Here is a 27617-nt window from a genome sequence, read left to right as displayed (position 1 = left end):
TTAGCCCTTCTCTTTCCTCCTCCTTTGCATCCCTCCATCTGGTTCTGAGTTTTTTCTTCTCTACTCGAATCTTTGCGATCCGTCTTTCTCTCTTCGATGGTCCGCTCTTTCTCGGTTGTCAAATTTTTATAACCGCTGCGTCATTTGCTTTCGGCAACCTCATCCTTTGTCTTCTTCACACCTATCAGTCTTTTTGACTGTTCCAATTCAACTGTGGATGAACCTCGCTATGGTTATTCGCTCTTTTGGCTGTTGAGTCTACCTTCCCTGTTGTTTCCTCCCAGTCCAAATCTGTCTCTCTCCCTCCTGGTATATGTATTATTCCAGTTTTGCGACTTTTTGTTCGTCGTCGCCTTTGAATTTGTGGTCATTCCCTGTGCCTACCCCAACCCCCACCCTCTCGTTTTCAAATTTTTTATCACTCTCTGCGGCATTTGCTTTCGGCAACCTCATCCTTTGTCTTCTTCAACACACCTATCAGTCTTTTTGACTGTTCCAATTCAACTGTGGAATGAACCTCGCTATGGTTATTTTCCGGGGGGTTCTGGCCACACGTCTTATGGTTTATCAACCCGCGTTGTTGAATTGTTTTCTTTTGGCACACCTTCCCTTGGTGGATTCTCAGCCCGATGTAACTACAATAGTTCTAAATATTTTCAAAGGAAGTTTGTTTTTAATATTAATACCATGTTGAAGGTAATTACAACTTGGTAATTACACCCTGAAAGTAATTACTATCTTTTTATTAATCCATCCTCCCTGACATCCTACACTATTAAATATTTTTCTGGCCAGTGAAACCATCATCATCATCATCATCATATACACATATACAGTTATATCTGGTTGATTATCAAACTGAGCCATTCTCTATACTCCACTATCATCACCAAGTTTACCATTAAGCTGTGACCCCTTCTGTTCCTTTAACTTGATACTGTAGCACTCTCTTCCCTAACAGCATTGAACTTTATCATCTCACCTTTACTCTAATTGACAAGGAGTCTCTATTTAGTTAATTGACGTGCTAGAAAGAGCACCTGAATTTCCTTTAAATCATAACTGTCTTAAAAAAGGAAGGAGACCATATTAGATAATGAAGTCATAGATATACACTGACTGGAGAAAAAAACAGGATGGTCACAGTTGGAATGTCTTTAAACATAGGCGTGATTAATGAAGGTTGACCTAGGGTTAAATAACAACCACTAGTCTCATTTCTCATCTTCCTATCATTACAAAACTACCAAATCCTTCTCACAGACGATCCCACTGAAACTTGTATCCCTCTTGGAAGGAAGCAACATAAACTCTGTCTTAACCTCACTTAATTAACCCTTGTTTCGCCCTAGGTTTGCCTTCATCTAAGACATTCCACCCATAACCATCACATCAGTATCTATGACTAGATTATCTCACCTGTCCTTCTGTTTTTTTATGATTGTAGCATGTAATTTAAGGGAAATTTGGCTGCTATTTCTACCAGGTCGAGAAACCATGTAGAAGCTTTCTCAGCAGAAGATAGGGTAGGTTTAGACATATAGGAAGACAATAAAAATATTAAAATAAGAGATTTTGTAGAATTATGGAACTACAATATTTGTCCTAAATATTTTTGTAGAAATAATTACATCTTGAGAGAACCATTCTAACCATTTTAAACACACACACACAAAAAAAAAACCTTGTTAAATTCTTGAGTTTAAAGTGAGTTAAGTCAGTTTTTGTCTTATTAAATGGTTAAAATGAATCTTCTATAACACACACACACACTCAAATCAAGAATAACTCCTAATTCTTGATAAAATTTTATCTTATGACATTTTCAATGAAATTTTACAGCAAAATAATGAAAGAAAATGAAATAAAGAAAATAATATTTCTTACCAATAGCATTAATATCTGGCAGGGGAAATCCTCTGTTACGCAAATTTGGTAACTGGAAAGAGAAGGACAGCAATAGTTAGTAATTTGTGATTCAAGGGAAGATATGTAATTATAACGAGTGTTAATATAATGTAATGAAGCCAACACATTTTATTTAAAATTACTTTTACAGTCAAGAGGTGGAAGGAGACTCACTTCAGAATGGATGCCAAGCGAAGTTGGTCAAGGCGAAGGGGAGACAATCCAAAATTTTAATTACACAAGAATTGAAGAAATGAAAACATCTTAATCTGATCTTTAATGGAAGTAGCAATGTTAGACATTTTTCAATTCTATTAGAGCCCACAAGCTAAGTATAATCTTTGTCAATGGTTACCAAGTCCAGGGACTGAAAAATCACTGTGCTGATGATAAAAAGCTAAGTCGTATACAGTATCTCTTGTTAATATCAGAAAGTATAAAACCATACATTTTATTACAATATATACGAACCAGTATAGAAGCTTTTATGAGGTCATTCAATGTATTAGAAGTAGAAGCCATACCTCTTTAAAATCATACACATATTACAATATCACACACATTCAAAAGCCAACATCAGAATTTGTACATAGTTGCTAAGCATGCAAGAAACAGAAATCAAATCTCCCTAAAACAACATCCTACCATCAAGAAAATAGGAAGGACATACTGAAAAAATGTATTCATAAACATCCCTTAAAAGATAGGGTTAGTCCTGGTTGGAACATCTTTCTTTGAAGGTCTGCTCATTGATGGCTGACCTAGGGTTAAGCAAAAGAAATTCTACAATCTGTAGAAATAATGAAGGACAGAATGAAAAACATTTCTTCACAGAATATATTACATAGAACTGTACAAACATACCCTATAAAACTCTACAATTATTCATACAAAAATCTAGTTATTCCATATGAAACTGTACAGATATTCATATTAACCCTTTAGCATTTAAACTGGCCATATCCGGCCAAAAGTATTCTGCTTGTTTTATGTTCAAACTGGCCATATCTGGTCTCTCACACCAACCCTACAATATCATCTTAAAAATTAATAGCTACCTCATCAAAATCTCATAACTACAAGATAATGCATGATTAGTTCAAAACAAAGAGAATAAATAAACATTAACTTTGGCAGAATAATGTGAACACTAAAGGGTTATTCCATATATTTGATATTAGATAAAACTGCATCATTTTTTACAAATTCTACTTATAATGAGCTGACATGGAAGTCCCTATGTGGCTACTTGACTTGTTAGAAATAGAAGACAAGTTTTTAACTGCTGTCTTGAAAAAAAAAGTATGACAGTCCTTGATACACTATGTCTCAAACAAAAGACAAGATGGTCACAGATGGAACATCTTCAATTACAGGTCAAAGTCTGTCGGCAGAGTTGCCCTAGGAGTAAATAAATTCTAGTTCTATTGAAATGGTAAATATCAGAATATTTCTGAGCACTCAGGTAATTTGACGTAAAACAACAGTAGAAGGTAGGAACATAATAAATGTTAAAATGTATGAAATAATTACTTACACTGGAAAAAAACTCTTGAACTCTGTTCAGAATCTTTTGTAAATTTGCTGTCTGAAAAATTAAACAGAAAATATTAACATAGGTATCAGCTGAGGTGAAAAAGTTTGCCTCACAACTTCACAGATTTGGGTGAATGTTTCTTTTATTGAATGGTGCCTTGGGAGTGGAATTTGGCAGAAGCATAAAACAATACAGATCGTAAAGTAAAGAAATCCCTAATTTAGCATTGTTTACCCTTTAAATATTTTTCATGTAACTAGAATCCCACTCAAAGGTTTAACCTTTTTGACAAGGTCTCCTGCTTTATGATTAAATGCTACAAATTCAGGAATGACATCAAACTGATAGGTCTTCCTTCGTTTTAATATTTATAAAAACCAGGGTGGTGTGTCAGCAGAACTGTTGGCACATTGGGCCAAATGCCTAGCAGCATTTCATCAAATGTTTAGTTACCGAGTTCAAGTTCTGCCAAGGTTGATTTTTGCCTTTCATCCTTTCAGGGTCGATAAAATTAGTAGAACACTGGAGTTGATGTAATCATCTTACTCCCACCCCTGATATTGCTGGCCTTGTGCTGGAATTTGAAATCAATATTTATATAAACCTGTAGTGTATATAGGATTATAATGGACCCTTCCACTGGGATTGATGTAGGAACATCCAATTGTTCAATCAACAGAACTCATTGAATTAACATGCAAAGTGGCTGAGTATCCCACAGACACATTTATTCTCAATGGAATCCCAGAGTAGAATCGGTGTGACAGTGTAACAAGAAGTAGCTTTGAATTAGAGGTGGAGTCCATCTGACAGGCTTCTACACACTGTCTTGGACTGCCCCAAAGCTAGGGTAAAACACCATGCCTAAGTTGTCATGTGGTTGGATTGAACCTAGCATGGCATGGTTGGGAAACAAACTTCTTAACATGGCTATGCCTGCAAGCATTGTATAATGTGTGTGTGTGTGTGTGTGTGTACAGAGATAACTGTACAGCAGCAACTGTAGTAGTAGTGATGGTGACAGTAGTTGTATATAGTAGTGGTGATAGTAGAGAGGGGAAGAAATAGTGATGGCGGTAGCGCAAGAAGTGGTGGTAAAAGAAGAAAGCTGAATGCAAAGTAAATAAATATAAAAAAAAAAAGAATAAAAAAGTGAAAAGTTACCCGTTGTTTTCTATTGTTTCCTGGATCTGAATACATGGACATTAACCACTGGTCATGGAAGAATTTGGGGTCACTAGGAGAGAAAACAGAGAGAAACATTCAGATAACCTGGATAATTTAAACAATATATATATATATATATGTACAAAATAAAATACAAAAGGGGACAAGAACGCAAAACATTCAGACAACTAGGTGATACAAAAAGGGACAACAAAACATCCAGATAGACGATACAAAAAAACAAGGACGAGTCATTCGAAGCCTTTTATCCTCAGTCAAGAACTGGATCATCCTCGCAATTTCGGCTGATTAATCTTGAGATTGCTCCAATCTGGCCAGCACCAAGGAAAAACTAAGCTAAGAGTATTAGATTCCTTGGAAAAAAGCATCGAATGTATATGAAGACAAGGATGGAAAAACAGATAATGTTACACGAATATAAATACAAAAATAGAATAAAAATAATAATAATAACAGGACATAACAACATATATATATATATATACTTACATATTTTTTGTTTTGTAAGTTGTTTGGTGACCTTGTTGGTGCTGGTGCCACATAGCATCCAGTCCACTTTGTAAAATGGTCAACATTAGAAAGGGCATTCAGTTAGAAAAACCATGTCAAAGCAGACAGTGAAACTTTGTGTAGTTCTTTGGCTTTACTACCCCTGTTGAACCATTCAACCCATGATAGCATGGAAAACAGATGTTAAATGTTGATCATGCTGATGATAATGATCACACACACACACACACACACACATATATATATATATATATACATATACTTTCACATATATATAAATTAAATATATATATATATATATATACTTTTACATATATATACATATGTACACACAAACATATATACACATATGTATATAAATATATATATATTTATATATATACTTTTACATATATATACTTATGTACACACGTACACACACATATATATATATATATAAATTAAATATATATATATATTTATATATATACTTTTACATATATATACATATGTACACACACACACACACACACACACATATATATATATATAAATATATATATATATTTATACTAGCAGTATCGCCCGGCGTTGCTCGGGTTTGTAAGGGAAATAACTATATAAGCATTTTTAGAGATGTAAAGTATAATAGCCATCTCAATATGGCTAACCACAAAGGGGGGGGGGTTACTGTAGCTTTTTACGTTCTGAGATTTAATAATAATAATAATAATAATAATAATTGTGTACAGTGCTCAGGTGCACTACAATTCATCTAAAGTGTATATATAATCAGGTGTAGTTTCGACGGATTTCGGGAAGCATGAGGGCCTTAAAGGATGTAGTGTCATGGCAGTCAACAACTGATGCAGGCAGTTTATTCCACGCTTCAGCAACCCTGAGCGTGAAAAAATGTTTCCGAAAGTCATGGGAGCTGTGCTGTTTTCTGACTTTGTAGGCATGTCCACGTGTGTTAGACACATGGAGATCAAAAGGTGTTCAGTGTTGTTGTGGGTGGTTGATAACCTAGTGGTGTTTACCCAAGTCCGTCGCCAGACGCCGGAGCTTCAGTGAATCCATGCCCAGGGAAACAAGGCGCTCAGAATATGGTAGGTGTCTGATGGAGGGTATGCGTTTGGTTGCACGTCTCTGGACAGATTCCAGGGTCAATGTTCTGAGCAAGATAGGGATTCCAAACTGATGATGCGAATTCCAAGTGTGGTCGTACCAGAGCTGTATACAGTTTTAAATAGATGGCTGGAGAGCGGCTAACAAAAGTCTTGCTGAGTGATGCCAAGACACCCTCGGCCTTCTTGACAATTTTAGAGATATGCTTTGTCCAACGCAAATCACTGCTGACAGTGATGCCTAGGTCACGCTCGCAAGAGGATTTCTTGATATCAGTGTTGTGGAGGGAGTATGTGGACGCAGGGTTTTTTCTCCCAAAATGCATGGTGGTACACTTGTCCACAGCCAGTTTCAGTTGCCAGTCTGTGATCCATTGCTGCATTGTGTCTAGGTCTGATTGCAGGAAAGAGTTGTAGACATCAGGATCAGTCCTCTTGATTTCAAGGTACAGCTTGATGTCGTCTGCATATTTCAATACTGTGGCATTCTTTAAATTGGCATCTATGTCATTAATGTATGCCACAAACAGGAGGGGACCAAGGACAGATCCCTGTGGTACACCCGATGACATCTCATATGGTGTAGAGTGCTGTCCTAGAACTGTGGGAGTAGTTAGGAATCTAAATCGTAGGAGACAGACAGCACACAACCTCACTTTTATATATAAAGATATATACTTTTACATATATATACATATGTACACACACAGACACACACATATATATATGCATATATATATATATAAATATATATACTTTATTTTAAGCAGCAGAAAATTCAACAAAATCTACAGATTTTGTTGAATTTGTTGAATTTTCTGCTGCTTAAAATAAAGCATATTACTCTACCACTGGTATTTGAGTACTCTTTTTTCCACCTTGTTTCACATTTATGTGTTTACTCCGGTATAAATATATATATACATATATATATATATAAATATATATATATATATATTTATACTTATATATATATATACTTTTACATATATATACATACATAAATATATATATATATATATATATATATAAATATATGGAACTCTTGAGAGTCAATGGCCATCCAATAAATGTGTAGTTTTTTTTTTCTCTTAAGGCTTAAGGCTGTATCATGCACGGAGACATAGAAATATATATATATATATATATATATATATATATATATATATATATATATATATATATATGTATATATCCGGCCCTTACTCTCCGTGAGATCTCCTTTTTGATATCCTGGCACATATTTTCTTCCTGTCCCAGTAGACATATTCTCTCATTTCCTCTATTTCATCACTGCCGATCACCATTCGACCTGTTGGTACGTTGTCTGACCGCATGAACTTTGTTTTCATGCGGTTCATCTTGAGACTTACTGCAGAACTTTTGATGTCGAGCTCTGTCAGCATGGTCTGAAGCTGATCCATGTTTTCAGCGATGAGTACGATGTCGTCAGCGAAATGGAGGTGAGTGAGGAGCTCGCCATTGATGTTGACACCACCTTGCCATTCGATGCCTCTGATGATCTGTTCGAGACATGCAGTGAAAAGTTTTGGGGAGATTGTATCTCCATGCTTCACTCCCTTCTCGACCGGCACTCGTATGGGTGATGACAGTAGAGCTATGTCGGTGGTGCATCCGGAATTTGCCTAAGGCGTTCAATGGCATAAGGGATGTGCTCAAGGGAAGGTTGGACAGGACCACCCGCGCCAACCTCATTAACAGTGCAGTTCTGCCTGCAATGTTATATGGTAGTGAAACATGGGCTACCACAAAGAGAGAAGAGCAAAGACTGATAACGGCTCAAAGAGCCATGGAAAGGTCAATGCTTGGTATCTCGTTGAGAGAGCACATAAATAGCAACATCAACAGAAAGAAGTCCGGCGTGAGAGATGTCATCGCAGAGTATACTCACAGCAAGTATAGATGGGCTGGACACGTCGCCCGGCTCACCGATAATCGGTGGACGCACGCAGTTGTCAAGTGGTACCCGCGTGAGTGGAATAGACCACCCGGAAGACCTCCACGACAGTGGAGTGACGATTTCAAGAGGACGATTGGGATCACGTGGATGAGAAAGGTGCGATCCAGAGAGGAGTGGACAGCGTGCTGTGACCAGCGGTGTCAAATGGACGCCTGACGGACTGGTCGGTCAAAGTGATCATATGTATATATATACAAACATACATACAAATACACACACACAGAGCACTAGTGTAAACAGAAATCATAATACTACCACATTTATCAACACATGTAATTTAAAAATATGTAGTTTCTACACTTGTTGCCTCTGTGTGTGTGTGTGCGCGTGTGTCTGTGTGTGCATGCGTGCGCTTACTACACAATTTGATCTTAGGAAGAAATTTACTAGCTTCATTAACATATTAAGTTTGGTCATGGAAGAAAAGTCTAAAATGTAAATTCATTAAAAAGTGAATGGTGCTGAAGGAAGAAAGCAGTGGAAAATAATTCTGTTTTGGAACAACTGTGAACCTGCTTCAGTTTTATGAAGCCTCATCTGTGAAATATTAACCAGATTTCCTAACTGACTGAGAGGCATGGTCTAACAAGCAGTCAACAACAGTCTCCCAAGACGACTGGCAAAATGTTTGGTTCAGTTAGAAAATCCTCAAAATGACAGCTGGATATTATTTAAGGGACGTATATAATAATGACACCGAGTCTTAACAATGAATGGGGCAGAGAAATACACAATCAAACCTTCAGGACTTACACATATACGACATAGAACCACTAGGTACCATGCACATACACATTATTATATAGAATAGGGGAGGACTTTAGCACCACTGGGCACTGTAGATATTACACAGAGTAAGCTCAGGTGAAGCTGTCATCTATTCTGGTAGGAAAGACGAAATACACCACAGTGGAGTAGCTTTTATGATGTCCAAAGCTGCTGAATTCATGGAATGGGAACCAGTGAATGAGAGAATCATCACAGCCAGATTTTATTCCAAATTCATTTAACAGTCATCCATGTGTATAATGGATGCAAAGGATGAGGTGAAAGACAACATCTATGAACATCTGCAAAACTGTAGTCGAGAATGTGCACAAACATGAAATGGTTATTGTAACTGGAGATATGAATGCCAAGGCTGGAGCAGATAATAAGGAGAATGAGAGAATAATGGGTAAACATGGAACAGGAATCATCAACAGCAATGGCAAAAGGCTCATAAAATTCTGTAGGATGAATGATCTTGTCATTACTGGAACTATATTCCCACACAAGGACATTCACAAAAACACCTGGACCTCTCCAGATAAAAGAACAACAAATCAAATTAACCACACACTCATCCAATGTAAATAAAAGACACCTGAGTCATAAGAGGCGCTGATGTTGCAAGTGATCATCAGCTTGTAAGGTCACAAGTGAAGCTGAAACTTTGAAAACACCTGTACAAGGCAAAGACAAACCCAAGAACAAAATATGACACTTGCAAACTATAAAATCAAACAACCAAAAGGAGTTTGGAATTGCCTCAAGCAAAGCAAATTTATTCTTCAGTTCCATAATGAACTGCATTACAGATGGTGATACCTGGGTTTGCAGCCTGTGCAGCAAAGTTGGAACCACAGAATGTGTTGCTGCATGTCGCATCCCAGACTAGGGATCTGCCCCACTAGGATGGGAAGAGGCTTGGGGCACTTACCATACCTGTGGTCAAGATCTACTGGCTCCAGTTGAGACAGGAAGTCAGCTGCATTGAAATTCCTTCTAATAATGTTCTTCAGAGTGGCATGTCAGAGGAACTGGCCCATGCTGAGAGGCTTCAGAATAATGGATGTAGGCCAAATTCATCAATTACTGCTCCACAATGCCATTTGAGTAGCTCAAAAATGCAAAGACTATGCATTGGGTCAGTCCGATATGAGTGCACTCATCATCCAGAAGGGCACTGGTAGATGAGGAGGGCAATGAATTGAGACATGCAAGGCAGTGCTGGTCTAATGATGTTTGAATTTGCCCCAAGACTGACTTGCATCTGGTGTCATCTCAGTTCTATTGGGCATCAGTATTCTGGGAGACAGCAAGGTCTTCAGTGGTCCAATCGGCTAGGGCTGTCTCCAGTTTCTGGGCCACAGCTGCTTTGGCCATCCTGTGGAGTATCTCACTAACGAGAGCATAGCTGAAGGAGACTGAGGAAAGAGAGGTAAACAGAGCCAGGTCCAATGTGGAACAGAGACCAAGGCCACCAAATTTAACAGGCTGTTTAGCCTGTTGCCAGTTGGCACTGTCAAAACTAACATTGTAGATCAGCTCAGCACAGTGCCAGATGGTGTTATTAATATCGAGGTAGTCTTTGAGAGGGTGGCATGGTATACTGCACAGCAAAAAAAGGGGGGGGGGCTTGGGTAGCACAAAACATTTCCTCAAGAGGAAGAGCACAGGTGCATGTCAATAAGGTGCAAGTTGTTAGTCATCCTGGACAAGACCACAAGCTTGGTCTTCAGGAACTCCATTATGGCTTTCGGGAGAATTGGGGAGCTAAGAATGCAGATGGCATCCTTTGGTGTCAGCTGAGCCCCTGTCAAGACAGACAAGGTGCTGCAAAGGACATCCTGGAATTCAGCCTCACCATAGCTCACATTTATCACCTCCAACTTGGACAGGATTATCTCAAGCCTGAGAAGCTTTAGGGCTGGGATAACCTGCTGAAGGTCTCCAACAACAGACTCAGGCAAGCCACCCGGGGTCGCATCATCCAGGTACTAGACATTGAAGGATGAGTAGACTGACTAGGCAATATCAACAACAGACAATGTGAAAAGGAGCAGACCAAGAGGATGACCATACTGGACACCTGAGAAAGAAGTGATCCTGCTGTCAGCAGCCATGAGTGACCTGAGATGTATGTAAGTGGGTGTAAAGAGGGAGTACATCTTAGACACATCTTCAGGACAAGGCCATACCTAACGCTGTTAAAGGCATTTCTTAATTCCCGCTTCAGTAGGAAGCAAGGTGATGAGGGAGATGTATGCTGTGTGTAGAGTCTCGCAGCGTGGGCAGGAAATAAACCTCATATCAGAATGGAAATCAAACAAGAAACAAAGACTTCCTATGATAAAATCATAATAACTAAGCATGTCAAGGTTGATTATTGGAGAGGATTAAATTAGCAAGTTGTTAATCAGATCAACAAAACAAGGCTAAAACATTTTCGTATATAATGACATTCTTCTTGTTAATTGATTAGTCTATCAGCAATTTGTTAATTAGAAGTGGATTTTGTTGTTGTTGGTTACTCCTTGTTCAGTTCTGATTCAACAAACTTAAGATGTTTAAGGTGGGAGCCAACCATGACTTTCTCCCCATTTTATGAGGTATGCATGTAAGATAACATTATCTAATAAGTCCTTTCTTGTTTACAATAATGGAATGTGATTTGAAATAGATTTGACTGCTATTTCTAGTGACCATATAGAGGCTCTATGGTCTACTTTGTATAGTAACATATAATGTTGGCCATGATAACAAGATTGTATTTTAATATGTGTTGATGACAAAATGCTAGGCTGTCTACCATTATTAGTTTAATTAATTACTGATGAACTAATTAGTGTATTTTGGATAATGGATTAACACCTATCAGCAATGATGACACAAATTTGTGGTTATGCTCTATCGCACATCAAAATTATTTGCTTTCCTTTAAACAGATGCTGGATTGGTACCGATTCTAGGCTCTGATTAAGTCAGAGCATATAACTGAAGCATGGTGCATACAGCAAGGGTACATATACCTTCTTTCAAAATGTTTTTCATAAAAATAAAACAAAATAATATTAAAATACGATTTTGTTACATGCATCCACATACATACATGGTAGAAGTTGATTCATGACAGTAAAACCACTTCCTAAGCCCATTTCACTCTAAGAAACATCTCACAATTGGTCCCCACCAAACTGATGTCATCTCATATGGTCTGCAAGGTCAACAAGTCATTCCACACGGATTACAAGTCAACCCATCCCCTCTCAATTAGTTACTTAGGGAGATCAGTAAGTTTGTGACACGTTGGCCCTTCAAAAAATCACCCACGGTAATATTCAGTTTACCAGCTGAGTAGACTACAGCAATGTGAAATAAAGTGTCTTGCTCAAGGACACAATGCCCTGCTGAGAGTCGAACGCATGAACCTAACCACTGAGCAACACATCTTCACATTCTGCTCCTCACATAAGGTGCACGAGAAAACATGCCAGATATCACAATGGTAGACAGGTGACCTTTGTGACAATGCTTGGTGGCTGAGTAAGCCTGCCTTTCAAAAGCAGACATGACCACACTGATCACACAAAACAGCCTCTTTCCTACCCTTCTCACGGAGAGGATTCATATCTTCCGTATATTTACCAACACTTTTTCAACTCAATGTATGCTACCCTGTCATTCATGAATTCTTTAACATCAATAGCAATCAGATTCCTCCACAACTCCCCATCTGATACAACACCTTCCCAGGTGTTAGTATCAATATTCATACATACATTCATATGCACAGGCATACACATGTACATACGTATATGTCATCACCATCATAGATGTGTGTGTGTGTATGTGTGTGCGCGCGCGTGAACATGTACACATCTTAGGTATACATTCTCTTTTACTTGTTTCAGTCATTTGACTGTGACCATGCTGGAGCACCACCATTAGTCGAGCAAATCGACCCCAGGACTTATTCTATCAGTCTCTTTAACCAAACCGCTAAGTTACGAGGACGTAAACACACCAGCATTGGTTGTCAAGCGATGTTGGGGGATAAACACAGACACACATACACACACACACACATATATATATATATATATATATATATATACGACGGGCTTCTTTCAGTATCCATTTACCAAATCCATTCACAAGGCTTTGGTTGGCCCGAGGCTATAGCAGAAGACACTTGCCCAAGGTGCCACGCAGTGGGACTGAACCCAGAACCATGTGGTTGGTAAGCAAGCTACTTACCACACAGCCACTTCATTGAATACTTTGCATTTGCAGAGGCAAGATCACAGACCAAATATATGGGGCTCTTTCAGTATCCATTTACCAAATCCATTCACAAGCTTTGGTTGGCCCGAGGCTATAGCAGAAGACCCTTGCCCAAGGTGCCACGCAGTGGGACTGAACCCAGAACCATGTGGTTGGTAAGCAAGCTACTTACCACACAGCCACTTCATTGAATACTTTGCATTTGCAGAGGCAAGATCACAGACCCAAATATATTGGGCTCTTTCAGTGTTTTCTCCGTATATTCCAACCAACACAACACAACACAACTAATTATCACGCAGGTGCCAGCTTCAACACATTTATTTCGTGACAGCTGATTTCCTGTTCCAGTTTTATTCTTAATTTGACAAATATATACATCATGGCACTGACAAGATGGTTCTCTTAATAACTCATTCCAAAAATTATCAACATTTTCTATCTAAGATTAATAAATTCCACCAAACACTCCTCAAGATTTATTGAGCCAATGAGAGCCTGACATGCTAGAAATAGGAACAAAATATGCTTAGATCCCATCCTCAGATTAACGAGCTGTTATCTTGATTTAATCCAGAGCAAGTGTTACAATTCTATGTTGCTGAGACATGGAATTGATATTATGTCCATAGTTTATATCAGTCGGATTGCTGCTCTCTTCATCTTGATTATTGATTCCATGACGTTTTGGCTGTTGTATGCTCCAGCCTGCTTCAGGTGTTTTGTGTTGAACTTGGTTGTTGTATTGGAATTTCATACCTAAAAATCTTTTATATAATCTACAGGGGTCCCCTGTTCTCACTTCACTCTTTGCATCTCATTACAGAGAGTGGAATGAAGACAGTGGACTCCCCGTGGATCAAAGAAACGGTTAGGCTTGAGATTCTGATACAACAACCAAATTCAACACAAGACATACAATAGTGCTGAAATGTAGTGAAATCAACAATCAAGATGAGGAGACCAGCAATCTAAATGATATAAATAGTAGACATCACACCACGAGTGGGTTGTAACTAAAGAACATTTATGATGATGATGGTACTTTGGTACCAAAGACTTGCTTCTTCCTTCATTTTTTTTTCTGTACTGATTAAAAAAAACAAGGTATCTTTGTTGAATGTTTTTATACTGTAGTAGAAACAGGTGTAGTCGACCATGTTGAAGAGTGCCACATCAGTTACTAAAGGACCAATCACTAATGTATTTAGAGCCCAGCCATCATAAACACAATTCTACTAGCCTCAAGTTCTGTATAGGATGGGGAGTTGGTGAGGTTTAGCAAACTTATAAGCAACAGGATCATGTTATCACTGTTTCACATAAATCAAGATTCACCTTTAAACAGACTTATGATTAACAGTGCTCCATTTGTGACCAACTCATTTTTAGGTGGGGGGTGCATGTGCGTGAGGACTACATTATCTAATGTGTCTTTTCGTGTTGAAAATAAAATTCAAATAATTCCACATTCATGGAATAATTTGAACCTGATATTACAAGCTAAAAATTGCTGCTACAGGCCTGTACCACCTCATGGTACCCATGTACAGCTAAGTGGACTGTGTCTTATCCAAGAGCTCATTGCTGTACAGGTGTTCTGCAGGCTGACATACATTCTCTCTCAGACAGTTATGATTACATCATCATCATAAAAGTAAATTAAATTGACATAAAATAATTAATTATATCCAGTAATTATGGTTTCTAATATAGGACACAGGATCATAAACTGAATGAAAGGGATGGGCAAGCTGAATAAATTGACTCAGTATTTCACTGGTCATTTATTTTACTGACCCCAGAAGAATGAAAGTTAAAATTGACCTCAACGAGTGTACCATAAGGCATTTTCTCTGAAGCTGTAACAATTCTGCCATAGTTACATGTAAACACATGACCATCTTTCATTAAACAATTCTAATTAGCACCAAGAAAACTATTGTAATTATCATCATTTTGTTTTTCTTTGTAATTGTCATCATTATTTTAGTATTTTCTCTATACTAAGTGGCACTTACTGCACACGAGTGTCACTCAGCTGAGTAAATGGTAAAAACAAAAAGAGTGAAACTTACATTTTATTTAAGATTTGCGACATGGCAATTCCAGTGCTTAATTCTTCCGTATTGTGGTATGGAGCTTCAATATTGAAGGTATCAAGCTGAGGAAGAGACAAAATAGTCAAGGATTAAAAAAAAAAATAACAAAAATCAACAAGCTCAAACAACCTTGTTAAGAAGTTAAATTTTTCATTATATTCTCAAAGACTGCAATGAAGAATTTAGCTTCTCGACAAACGTCAATCATTCTAAGGGTGCTCACCACTCCATTTGAATACTCCATTATTGAATTTTAATACTAAGAAACAGTCATCACAAATTATTTCTTAAAACACATTGAATCTAATGTTAGCTTTTCAGGTAAGTGAGGTAGAATATATTAAGCCATCTTAATTATGTCCGTAATGTTTTCATATTCAACACAGATCAATCAGAATATTTTGTGATTGATTTCTTTTGAATGCTGTTATCAAGGAGCCTACAAATACCGTGATATCATATAACAACCCAAATACTGAAAATATGGGCTAACATACTGTAGCCAGCACAATAACATCAATGAACCAACACTATCAAGACTGTGTGAGGTAAACATTGGTGAACATTGTTTAATAAACGCAAAGGGAGATAACTAACTAATGTACAATATTTACATTTGACAGATATTTGTTCTCATCTTATTTGTTGTTAACATAATGTTTCGGCTGATATATACCCTCCGGTCTTCATCAGATGTCTTGGGGAAGTTTTGAACCTGGGCATGTTTCAATGTTGTTGCTATTATTATTATTCAGGCCACTGCCTGGAATTGAACTCGGAATCTTGGGGTTAGTAGCCCGTGCTCTTAACCACTATGCCATATGCAATTATGGAGTGAATTTTAGGGCTTATAAATCTAATATTTTCCTATCCTTCCTTCAAGCCAGGTGGTATTAGTTTTGGTTCCAAAGTCTAATGTCGGCTCCGTACCAATTAGATAATACAGTTCTATATTTAAGAGATGAGGAATTATTTACATTTGATAGATATTTGTCCTCATCTTGTTTGTTAACACAACGTTTTGGCTGTAAAACTGTAATGAGATGACACTCCAGAGTCTTTTAAAATTGAAATTGGAAATATACAGTGAGAATAGTTTGACATTTAGTAGACAGGGGTGATAACTCTGGTTATATTTCAGTCTTATTAAATCTCCTTAACATAGTGAGGCTATTGGTGACACAAAGAAAAAGTAGGTCTCCTGTGATAAGTATACATTGTACCCAATAGAAATTATGGACACATAAGAGATGCAGTGGAGCCACAAGCAGACTATCTGAGAAGGTAAACTTTGTGAGGGACGCACTGGAGCAGTATGCACTAGAAGCACACTGGAAATAGTTTCTCTTAAATGCTTGGATGACTCGCTAGAAGAAGCTGGTAAGTTTTGTTACCTAGGAGATTGGGAAGGGTCATCATTACTATTCTCCTGTTTTGCATTATCAGGAACATCAGGCCAGAGAAATCATGTTAAAACAGACATTGGAACATGATGCAGTCCTTGGGCCCATTGGAACCAGTTCAACTGTCTGACCCACTCTAGCATGGAACACAGAGGTTTCAAGTGAGGTCGTTGCCAGTGCCGCTGGACTGGCTCCTGTGCAGGTGGCATGTAAAAAACACCATTTGAACGTGGCCGTTGCCAGTACTGCCTGACTGGCCCTCGTGCCGGTGGCATGTAAAAGCACCCACTACACTCTTGGAGTGGTTGGCGTTAGGAAGGGCATCCAGCTGTAGAAACTCTGCCAGATCAGATTGGAGCCTGGTGCAGCCATCTGGTTCGTCAGTCCTCAGTCAAATTGTCCAACCCATGCTAGCATGGAAAGCAGACTTTAAATGATGATGATGATGATGATGACCAATGAAAAGAAGAAGACAAAGAAAATTCTTTAACATATCTTTAGTTATAAGTTACACATGTTTTCGTATTGTCTCCATTTGTAATGCCAGTTTATTTAAAAGAAAAATTATGTAATATTCGTGTTTTTGGGCCTTGGAGAGGCACCTTGTCAGACTTGCATCAAAGTCATGCTTTTACATTGTGTCCATCAGACCTTGTTGTTAGGAAAGTACTGGGAGGAAATGAAGAGGAAAAAATTTAAAGTGTGTATGCAGGATGGGTTTGTGGAGAAGATATTGTGTGTGTATGTGTTGGAGGAATCAAGAGGATGAATACATATAATGATAGGAGGGAGAAAGGGAAGGAGGGGGAGGAAAACGGACAGAATAATCGGGTATGTCCAACCCATGCCAGCATAGAAAGCAGATGTTAAACGATGATAAGGATGATGATAACACACAAACATACACATGTAGACATACTTCATGATGTGTATGTGTGTGTTTTGTATATCATCATCGTCATCATTTTAATACTTCCATGGGCCAGCTGAGAGTATGTTGGGGACAGTTTCCTAAGCACATATACATTATATGTATATGTACTCCAAGGCACGCCAGCATGGGATGCAGGGTGTAAAATGATGATGATGGTGACGATACACATCGTGTTTATGCAGACAATCAAGCTTGGCATAGTCTTCTGACTTGCCAGCTCCTGTCAAACTGTCCAACCCATACTAGTTTGGTAAATGGATGTTAAATGATGACTGTGATCACACACACACACACACACACACATCATTAGCGTCAATTTATGTCAGTTGTTTTTTTTCCTTCTTCCTTTCCATGCCCCCCCCCACCGGTCTTTTCTAGTCACTCTGGTCACGGTCCATATGTTATCCAGTTCACACAACAGCAACGACAGAGAAACACCCAGTCAACTTTGTTTGTGCAGTGTATGTCATACAGTGTGAGTGAGGTACCTTTTCCTCATGCTATCATTGGCATTACAACAGAGGTGGGAGGACTAAAGGAGCCCCAAAACAGACTTAACATAAAATTATTGGGATATCAGCCATAGAAAATATAAACAGGATAGGAGGCTTTTATATATTTTCAGTACCAGAGTAACATACACAAATGTATAAAGTAGAGAGAGTATTTAGTATTTTACTGATAAGTCTTCAACACAGATTCTTGTAAATATGTAAATGTCAGATTAACTTTATAAAACTATTTTACTATTTCTAGAAAGTTTAACCTTATAATTTAAATATAAAAGTGTTTTAGCATCAAGTATGGAAATGGTGTCAGGATAAAATATCCTCATTTGATCTGTCAACCAGCAGCCATATACATGCTGGCTTTATTTCAGTTTTCCATATGTTCCTTCATTGCCCTTCCAAGCAACATCATCATTAACCATGCAGGTTCGATTTCAATCACTGTTCAGCATCTTGGGCACATGTCTTCTACTATAGCATTGGGCCATCTGAAGCCTTGTGAGTGAATCTGGTACGGTGAAAACTGAAAGAACATGTCTTGACATCAAGTGATGGTTGTAAACAAGTGTTACCACAATACAAGCAATATCATTCATTATCTGAAAAAAGAAAAAAATGTCTGGCCATGGGGAAATATGACCTTGCTTGGAAACAGGTGAAAGTTGGCAACAGAAAGGCATTTGGCCGTAGAAAATCTTTCTCAATGAATTCCATCTGAATGATGATGGTGATGATATTGTTACACACTGTGTTAATGTGGAGAAGATGAATATAGGAAGTACAAAAAAATATATGGAGTATAGGGGTGGTGATGGTAGGGGTAATTATATGAGGGTGGGGATTATTAAAGTGAGGTCCTCCTCATCAACAATAATAATTTCATGGCTACCTTTCCATGCCACTATGAGTTGGACAGGTCCATTTCAACTCCTTAGTGAAGTCCAACATCCCAAGATTGATCTTCACTACTTCTCTGGTATTTCTCATTTGAAATCTCCTTCGACACTATCAGTCATTTGTGATATGCCTTTTTCTCCATGCTAGCTTGGGTTAGACAAATACATATTACTGAGGTATTGTTTTGCAACGAGATGCCCTTCAAGTCTCTAACCCTTACCTGAAAGTCAGGTAAGGGAATTCTCATTCCACTTGTCTTAGAAAGTACAGAGCTTCTGGGGGATTTGTTGGCAGGGAAACGTCAACAAATGTCACCATCCATAGCAATGAAAATCTTTGGATGACTGTAGAATGTAAACATTGACACACAAGTACATGTATAGACCCCCCAATCCTAACAATGAACTTTGAACAGCTTATGTCTATCAAATTCATTCACAAGGTATTAATTAGTTCAGGGCTATAGCAGAAGACACTTGGACAAGGTGCTGTGCAGGGGGATCGAACCCGAAACCACAGGATTGTGAAGTGAACCCCATAGCCATGCCTGTCTGTTCACTCATCTCATTTTTTCCCTATGCTGACATATCTACTGAGTCCTCCCATAGGCACAAAACGTCAACATTTTTTTTCAAGGACAGAAGGCAGAGTCAATTAAAATTACCTTTGGTCCCTGACATATTTATATAGACCTAAATTGCACGGAGAATTTTACAAGTAAATGTTCTTTGCTAGCACAAATGCTGTTTCCATCACAAAGCACTCCATTGTTAGCTGTTTATTCTTAAGTTAAATATAGCAAACAATTGAAGGAAACAATACAATTATTTGAATGTCATAACTATATGTCATACATATATATACATAAACCTATGAAAGCCAGAAATTCCTCACGGGTAAAAACAGATTTAATAACTCCTTCACCACAGTGGCTATTTACAATTCCTACTTTTTAAAGTTTAAAATAGTTTTTTTTTTGTAATGTAATCTAATAAAAAAAAAATATTAAAATGTCTGCATCTTAAAAATGTCACATGACTTGAAAAAAAAAAAAGATTACTTTAGAATGAAACTAATGTATATTTTATAAACAGAGATTTATAAAACATGAACTTTAACCAGGTGTATCACCAAGTTGAGAATTTAAACATTTTTATGGGGAGGTGTGAGAGGAGTAAAAAATTAAAAATTTATGGAAAAAAAAACAAAACACCCAAACTATTTGATGACGTGTGCAAATTGTTACATTTCTCAAAACTAGGAACAAATTGGACAATAAAAAAACACCATCATTATTTTATATCCAGATTTTAGTGATGAGAGAAGTTAGATTGTCAGTCCAAGTGAATTGTTATCCAGAGTTACAGTCCTCCATAAAAATTAAGTGTTCTAGCCACAATTTAACCTTCGTCCAGCAGACTTAGGACTGATGCTCTTCTGCACGTAGTCATCGTTTTGCCTGTTTTTTCAGACATAATATAAAATATATCCTTCATTTTATTTTTTTAAAGACAGTAATGTGTGATCTAAAAGAGGTTCAGCTTGTGTTTCTAGCAGTTTATAGAGAGACAGCCTCCTCTATAAGTTCCTTGTTGATAGATTCATGGACTATATCTTGTATAAAGGACAAAATGCCAAAATTCTTCAAGGTTGTTAATACTAATAATAGATTATCAAAAGATTAGTGCTGCCACAAACTGCTACATTCATGACTAAGTGAAACATATGTTTAGTTAGACACACTTCAATGTCCAATAAAAGTGGGTCACTTTCAATTCTTTACTCGCTTCTCAAACCAGCTTTGGCTCTCAAATAACAGCTGCTGTTTCATTTACTTAAGATTATTAATGTTCCTGGGAAATAAACGAACATCACTTCTCAATTCATCCTCAATAACAAGGAGACATTTTCTAAGTGGTTGCTTGATTTGGTAAAAATAGCAGCCAAATCCCCCTCAAATCACACCCTACTATTTTAATGTAGGACATTTTGGATGATGTACTCCAAGATATACTATGTTAAAAAAAAATGGGACGATCAAACTATGGAACGCCTGTGATCATTGTAAAATCAGCAAAACCAGGGTAGATCGTTGGGTTAAACAATAACATCTGAGTCTTATTTGTAAGAAACCATACTTAAATTTCATCTTTTAATCATCATCATCATCATCATCATTGAAGGTCCATTGTCCATGCTGGCATGGGTTGGACAGTTTGACCAGAGCTGGCAAGTTGGGGAGCTGCACCAGACTCCAGTCTGATTTGGCCTGGTTTCTATGGCTGGATGCCTACCTAAACCATCCATTCTACAGAGTGTGCTGGGTACTTTTATGTGGCACTGCACAGGCACTTTTACATGGTGCCACATGGGCAGTTTTACATGGAACCACACAGGTGATTTTATGAGGCTTCACATGGGCGCTTTTATGTGGAACCACATGGGTGCTTTTACATGGTACCATTAGAGGGAGCGGTCTTAACACTTCTGCTGCAGAGTATGGGTCCAGTGCCAGGCATCTCAATCCTTGTCAAATTGCTTGACAGGTTCAGAGTCCTGAGGTTGTTTTTCTCTACTTCACCCCATGTCTTCCACTTCCACATGTTCCACCTTCTCTGAGAGATCTACACTTCTTTATGGAGCAGTTGGCATCCATCTGCATCACATGACCAAACCAGTGCAGTCTCCTCTCTTGCACACAGCAACTAATTCTTCTGATGCCTGACTCCTCTCTCAAAACACTAGCACTCTGTCGAACATGTACACTTACATTACACATCCAGTGGAGCATACTTGCCTCATTCTTTTCCACCCTTCGCATGTCCTCTCCATTCAGGACCCACATCTCACTACCATGTAGAATTGCTGTCCCTATACATGCATCATACAATCTCCCTTTTGCCTGGAGACAGAAACTTTTCATGACCAACAAAGGTAACAGCTCTCTGAATTTCCTCCATCCTAGTCTTATTCTAGCCTTCCCACAACTAATTTGGTCTCCTTGGTAGCAGAAATCATTTCGTACCTCTAATGAGTCACCAGGGCATTTGAAAGAATAAATTTCCCGAGTCTCTAAAGTTTCCATGGATCCTGTGTGTCTTCCACATACAAAAACTATCTTCTCTGATAATGTTCTTGTTAATCCACTGCATCTCGTGTGTCCATAGTTTACACTGGGTACACTATATGGAGTTCCAGCTGAAACCCTTTCCTACAAATTGAACTGGGCCACCTATGTGAGCGGGTGGGGTCCTGTCAGTTTTCTTGCTTACTAGGACCTTAGTCTTTGTTAAGTTAATCTTGAGGCCCTTAGATTCTACATTTTGCTTCCACACCTAGGATTTCTTGTCTAGCTTTGATATGGAATCTGCTATGAAGGCAAGGGTCTGCCACTCTTGAATTCCTGTTATGGCTTAGAGGATAATAATGAAAAGGAGGGAACTAAAGACTGAACCTTGATGAACTCCTACCTGTACAATTCTAATAATTTCACATTTTTATTTGGAGTTGGGAAGCAGAGAATAAATTGTTAAATTGCCAAACTGACAAAATCCTAAAAGCATCAGAAAAAAGTCTTGTAATATTTCTCCTGGTTCTTTACATTCTGGGTTCCATTCCTGCTGAAGCCAACTTTTCAGTTGACTGATACTTTTTTTTCATTTTATCTTATTGATCCTAGGGGTGGGATGGGGTGGGGGAAGGCTGGCTTTGTAAATTACAAACCCTTCTGTTAACAACAGAAATTGTTATTGAATCTCTGAGATACTCAGTTACAACTGCTTCTAGAATTAATCTTGGAAACTACCAACCCTGCAGTTCTAATGTAAATTCAAAGTTGATTTAACTGACTTTCATCTTGAGTTCCGCACATTTCCTGTCACTTTCTACCTCTCTACAAGTAAAATTAATGGATAGTTTTTACTTTTTTCTCATAAATATTAATCTTTATAATTGATTATAAATATACAAACAATAAAAAGAGTTGAAGAAACCAAGTGGGATTTCTGACATTTTAAAGAAAATCTTTGTTGGAACAGGAAAAATATTTTTCTTTTTTGTAAAAAAACCCAAAAAAAACCCATTATTCTCTTTGATGATGGGCTTTGAACTAAACAATCCAACCTTCATTTCATCTCCATACAGTATAACAAATTAATTCCAATTTCTAAACTTTTGGTTCTAAAAACACAATTGCCCCAAAACAGAATTAATGACAGATCTGTCTGGTAGATGAGCAATGACTTGGGACAACAACACAATGGAGTGGCCATAGGTCTTTTTGGTGTGCTAGAGAAGGTCCAGGGCTGAACAAGAGAGGATGGCCAGGGCTCTAACACACTTGATCTGGTGGATTGGGGCTGACCTGGTGCTAAACAACAATGATAAGACAGAATGGTCATAGCTGTAGCATTTTTATCATAAATCTGTTTAGTAGACAGACCTGGCTCATCAACACAGACGATACACAAAACTTTCCCAATTCCAAACTGTTAAACTTGATTGCATTGACGTTTAGTTTGAACTTCCTATGGACTGATATAGACTGTGGGGAGAATGTCAGTATGGAAGCACAAAGGTTTGGGTAAATAGTCTCAGGTAAGGTTTATTAGAAGGACAGGAACTGTGGTGGTGGTGGTGGCAGTGGTGGTGATAAAGAGAAAATAGAACATTTTAATGTACCAGTGTCTGTAATGTTGGTCAGTGAAGATTTGTCTGAATATAACAGTTAGTGTGAATGAGAGAAAAGGAAAGAAAGATGACTGTACCAGTGTTTGTAGTGTGTTGGTCGGTGCTGATTTGTCTGTAAATATAACAGGGGTGGAGAGAGAGAGAGAGAGAGAGAGAGAGAGAGAGAGAGAGAGAGAGAGAGAGAGAGAGAGAGTAGGCACAGTGTTTGAGTAGTGTTATGTTGGTCACTGAAGGTTTACCTATTTTGGGGATGTGTAATAGTTTTACCGTCTCAGAGATGTGGGTAAACATTCTAATGTAGGCTATACTTGTGGCTTACGAAGAGTAAATAACTCTCCACAGCTGAAGAAGAACTTGACTTTTCAGATGCTCAATTGGCTACAGATGTGTGCTTTCTATTCAGTTTATTGTAATTTTCTGTCCCATATTTAGCAAATAATCATTTCTATGTTATTACTGTAACCAAGACATGGTAAAATTTCAAAATCTTGAATCTGTTCTAGTTGCAAACTTGTGAAGTTCTTGGATTTAATGGCCGCCCAACCCATGCTGACATATGTTGAATGAGCTGGCAAGGTTGGAAGCTGCACCAGGCTCCAACTGTCTGTTTTGACATGATTTTTATAGTGGGATGTCCTTGACGTCAACCACTATAGAGTGGACTGGGTGGTTTTTATGGGGCACCAGTACTGGTGAGGTCTGTTTTTTTTATTCTAAAATTAAAACAAAGTTCTTTACTGGACACTTCCCTCATTGGTCATGAATTCAAAGAATAAAGATAAAGGACAAACTAATAAATCCTTCATCTTGTGTATTCCAAAGTTTGTGCTTTTAACTCTGGTTCTACTGATGTATGGTATGTCCAACATACTCAGCAGAGCTTGCAGTTCCAATCAGCCGAAAATTCTGTTAATCTTCATTTCTATGTCAATAAATGTAAGCTAAAAAGTTTGGCTGATAATGATGATGATGATCACCAGATTATTTAATCATAATTTTTACTAACAGACCTCTTGTTCTCTCACCCTTATTTCAAAGTTTATTCTGACAACTTCTTGACTAAATTGTCAACCTTTTCAATAACTCTCTCTCTCTCTCTCTCTCTCTCTCTCTCCTTCTCCAACTGTATTTTCTCTCTCTTTCTCACATACACACACCACTGCTCTATCAACTCTAGTTCTCCCTAAGAATCAGTTATATCTATCACAATCTTCTCTACATTAATGACACCCCCCCTCATTCCTATGTGGAGACCACACTTTTCTCCTTTTCCCCCTTACCAGATATTGTCCAAATCAACTCCAAAGGACAAGCAGACATTATAAAGAGACACATTGAAAACACCCGGGGTAGGTAGACATGACAATACAGTTGTTGTCACAGCCACTGCCATCATGATAACACAACCAAACACTGATGTACCCTTCTACCTACCCTTATACCCCTCTACCTCCTCCATATAGATAGTTATTTCTTTATTGCCCACAGGGGTCTAAACATAGAGGGGACAAACAAGGACAGGCAAAGGGATTAAGTTGATTACATTGACCCAGTGTGTAACTGGTACTTATTTAATTGACCCCAGGGCGGCAAGCTGGCAGAAACGTTAGCACACTGGGCAAAATGCTTAGAGGTATTTCGTCTGCCGCTACATTCTGAGTTCAAATTCCGCTGAGGTCGACTTTGCCTTTCATCCTTTCAGGGTCGATTAAATAAGTACTAGTTACGCACTGGGGTCGATATAATTGACTTAATCCGTTTGTCTGTCCTTGTTCGTCCCCTCTGTGTTTAGCCCCTTGTGGGTAGTAAAGAAATAGGTACTTATTTAATTGACCCCGAAAGGATGAAATGTAAAGTCGACCTTGGCAGAATTTGAACTCAGAATGTAATGGCAGACGAAATACTGCTAAGCATTTTGCCTGGCATCCTAACGATTCTGCTAGCTTGCCTCCCTCCATATAAATATTGATGTCTTACTATATGATAACGTGCTCATTAATAATTCATGTTAAGCCTGATCCTCACCTAATGCTAGCAATAAAAAAAAAAAAAAAAAATTAATCTCCTTGCTGCTGCTGCTGTTGTTGTCTACCAGTTATACCTCCACACCCATTTCTGATGGTTTAGGACAGCTTCCTCCTACTCCTGATGGCCAATCCTGCTGAAACAAGCTTCTCTCTTCCTGAGGCAGGAATTGGACCATCATTTATTTATAACTTCAGCCTATGTTTTGTTCTAATTCTTTCATCATCACTGCAACAACAGCAACAATAACCTAATATAACCAGCGAGATTATTTAACGGCATTGTGTGTGATCAAAGCTGTTGGCACAATGCCTCTAGGCTATAATAATTCGCAAGAGCCACTCTCAGAAATGATTTGTCCTTAATTTAACATTAAACCATAACATTTCTTTAAAACAAAAACCAAACAAACAAGGTGCTGGCTTACTGTGAATGTCATTGGCTGGTCTTAATGTTGTTGTCATAGGATGATGTGTTCTACGAGAAATAGAGAACTGAAGGGTTTAGGGATGGAACTGTAATATGCAGAGAAGAATGACACAAATACTATAACATCAGAGGTAAGATGATCAAGATAAGATTATATAAAACTAGCTTAATAGCCACACTGCATGCAGACTTTTAGCCTGGCTCCAGCAAAGGGCTAATTGGGCTGGTGGATCAAAAATAAAGAGAGCTAAATAACATGACTATAATGACCATAGGCCCTGGTGGTGTTTGATCAGAGGTTAGAGGCAGATGAGAATTAATTCTGTAGTGCAATCATTCCCAGTCCCAAGTTGATTTCCAACTGTAGGCCAGTTTGCCCCAAAGTTCTTATCTCGACAATAAAATTAATGAAACAAATGTTGTTTATCTCCCCATTGATTCTGATGTCATCTGACAAACGCCAACCAGGATGACGTGAATCAGCCAAGCTTTGCTTGCTAGAAATAGCAACCCAAATGCTTTTAAATCAGATCCCAATGCTGGATGTTTAAGAATCAAATGAAAGGCAGATTTTCAATCCTGGGATCATCCTGATTCCAAAAAGGTATAATATGTCTATGAAGAGCAAATGTAGATTGAGATACAGGGTTCGCACAGAGACAGAATTTCGCTATAATTATATGTAAAAAGACATGGTCTGAATGAAAAGAAGAAAGAAAGTAAAGCCTATAAAATAAATTTTGATAACTAAAAAAGATAAGATTTCTCATTTAAGCAAGGTATGAAAGATATGAGAGAGTGACAGAATATTATTTTGAAACAAGAATTGTACAGAAGTCTGTCTCAAAAAATAAAAATGTAATCTACATATATAAAACTGAGAATGTGTGTCTGTCTGTGTGCATCACTATAACTCATGAAGTACCCAACTGATTTCATTCAAATTTTACACATGCCTTACTTAGGGTCCATGCAGTGTCATGGGCCCAAAAAATTTTTGACTTCTTGCCTAATGCGAGCTTGGAGCAATCTCTTATCTCCTACACTATTTCAGCATTATGTGTCAAAAGTGAAACAATAACATCTCAATTGTAATGTGAGATAATACTTTCAGTTTTAATAGTGAAACTATTAATACTTTCACTATGTATTTATATACGTTTGTGTGTGTGTGTGTATATATATATATATATATATACACACACACACATACATATATACACACACACACACATATATATACATATGTATATATGTATGTATATGTATGCATGTATTTCATCATCATCATCATTTAACGTCCGCTTTCCATGCTAGCATGGGTTGGATAATTTGACTGGGGACTGGCGA

At 37.9% G+C, this 27617-nt stretch overlaps 1 protein-coding gene across 4 annotated transcripts in view; it reads right to left on the bottom strand.

The window, feature by feature from the left end:
• The window catches only part of LOC115218417 (protein Hook homolog 3), an 89066-nt gene that overhangs the window by 55946 nt on the left and 5503 nt on the right, over positions 1-27617 (bottom strand). For 2 of the 4 annotated variants that reach the window (XM_029788218.2, XM_029788219.2), the window contains exons 2-5: positions 15358-15443; positions 4610-4682; positions 3446-3496; positions 1888-1939 (exon numbers count right to left, since the gene is read on the bottom strand). In XM_029788218.2, coding sequence (XP_029644078.1) covers positions 1888-1939; positions 3446-3496; positions 4610-4682; positions 15358-15443 — 262 coding nt within the window. Of the gene's footprint in view, positions 1-1887; positions 1940-2578; positions 2670-3445; positions 3497-4609; positions 4683-15357; positions 15444-22933; positions 22986-27617 lie in introns of those variants that run through there. The other 2 variants (XM_036508200.1, XM_036508201.1) reach the window with 2 other exon arrangements.

This window comes from Octopus sinensis, linkage group LG13 (genome assembly GCF_006345805.1).
Source record: "Octopus sinensis linkage group LG13, ASM634580v1, whole genome shotgun sequence".
NCBI classification, from domain to species: Eukaryota; Metazoa; Mollusca; class Cephalopoda; order Octopoda; family Octopodidae; genus Octopus; species Octopus sinensis.
Note: the sequence above shows the minus strand (reverse complement) of the source record. Positions and strands in the feature narration are given on the sequence as shown.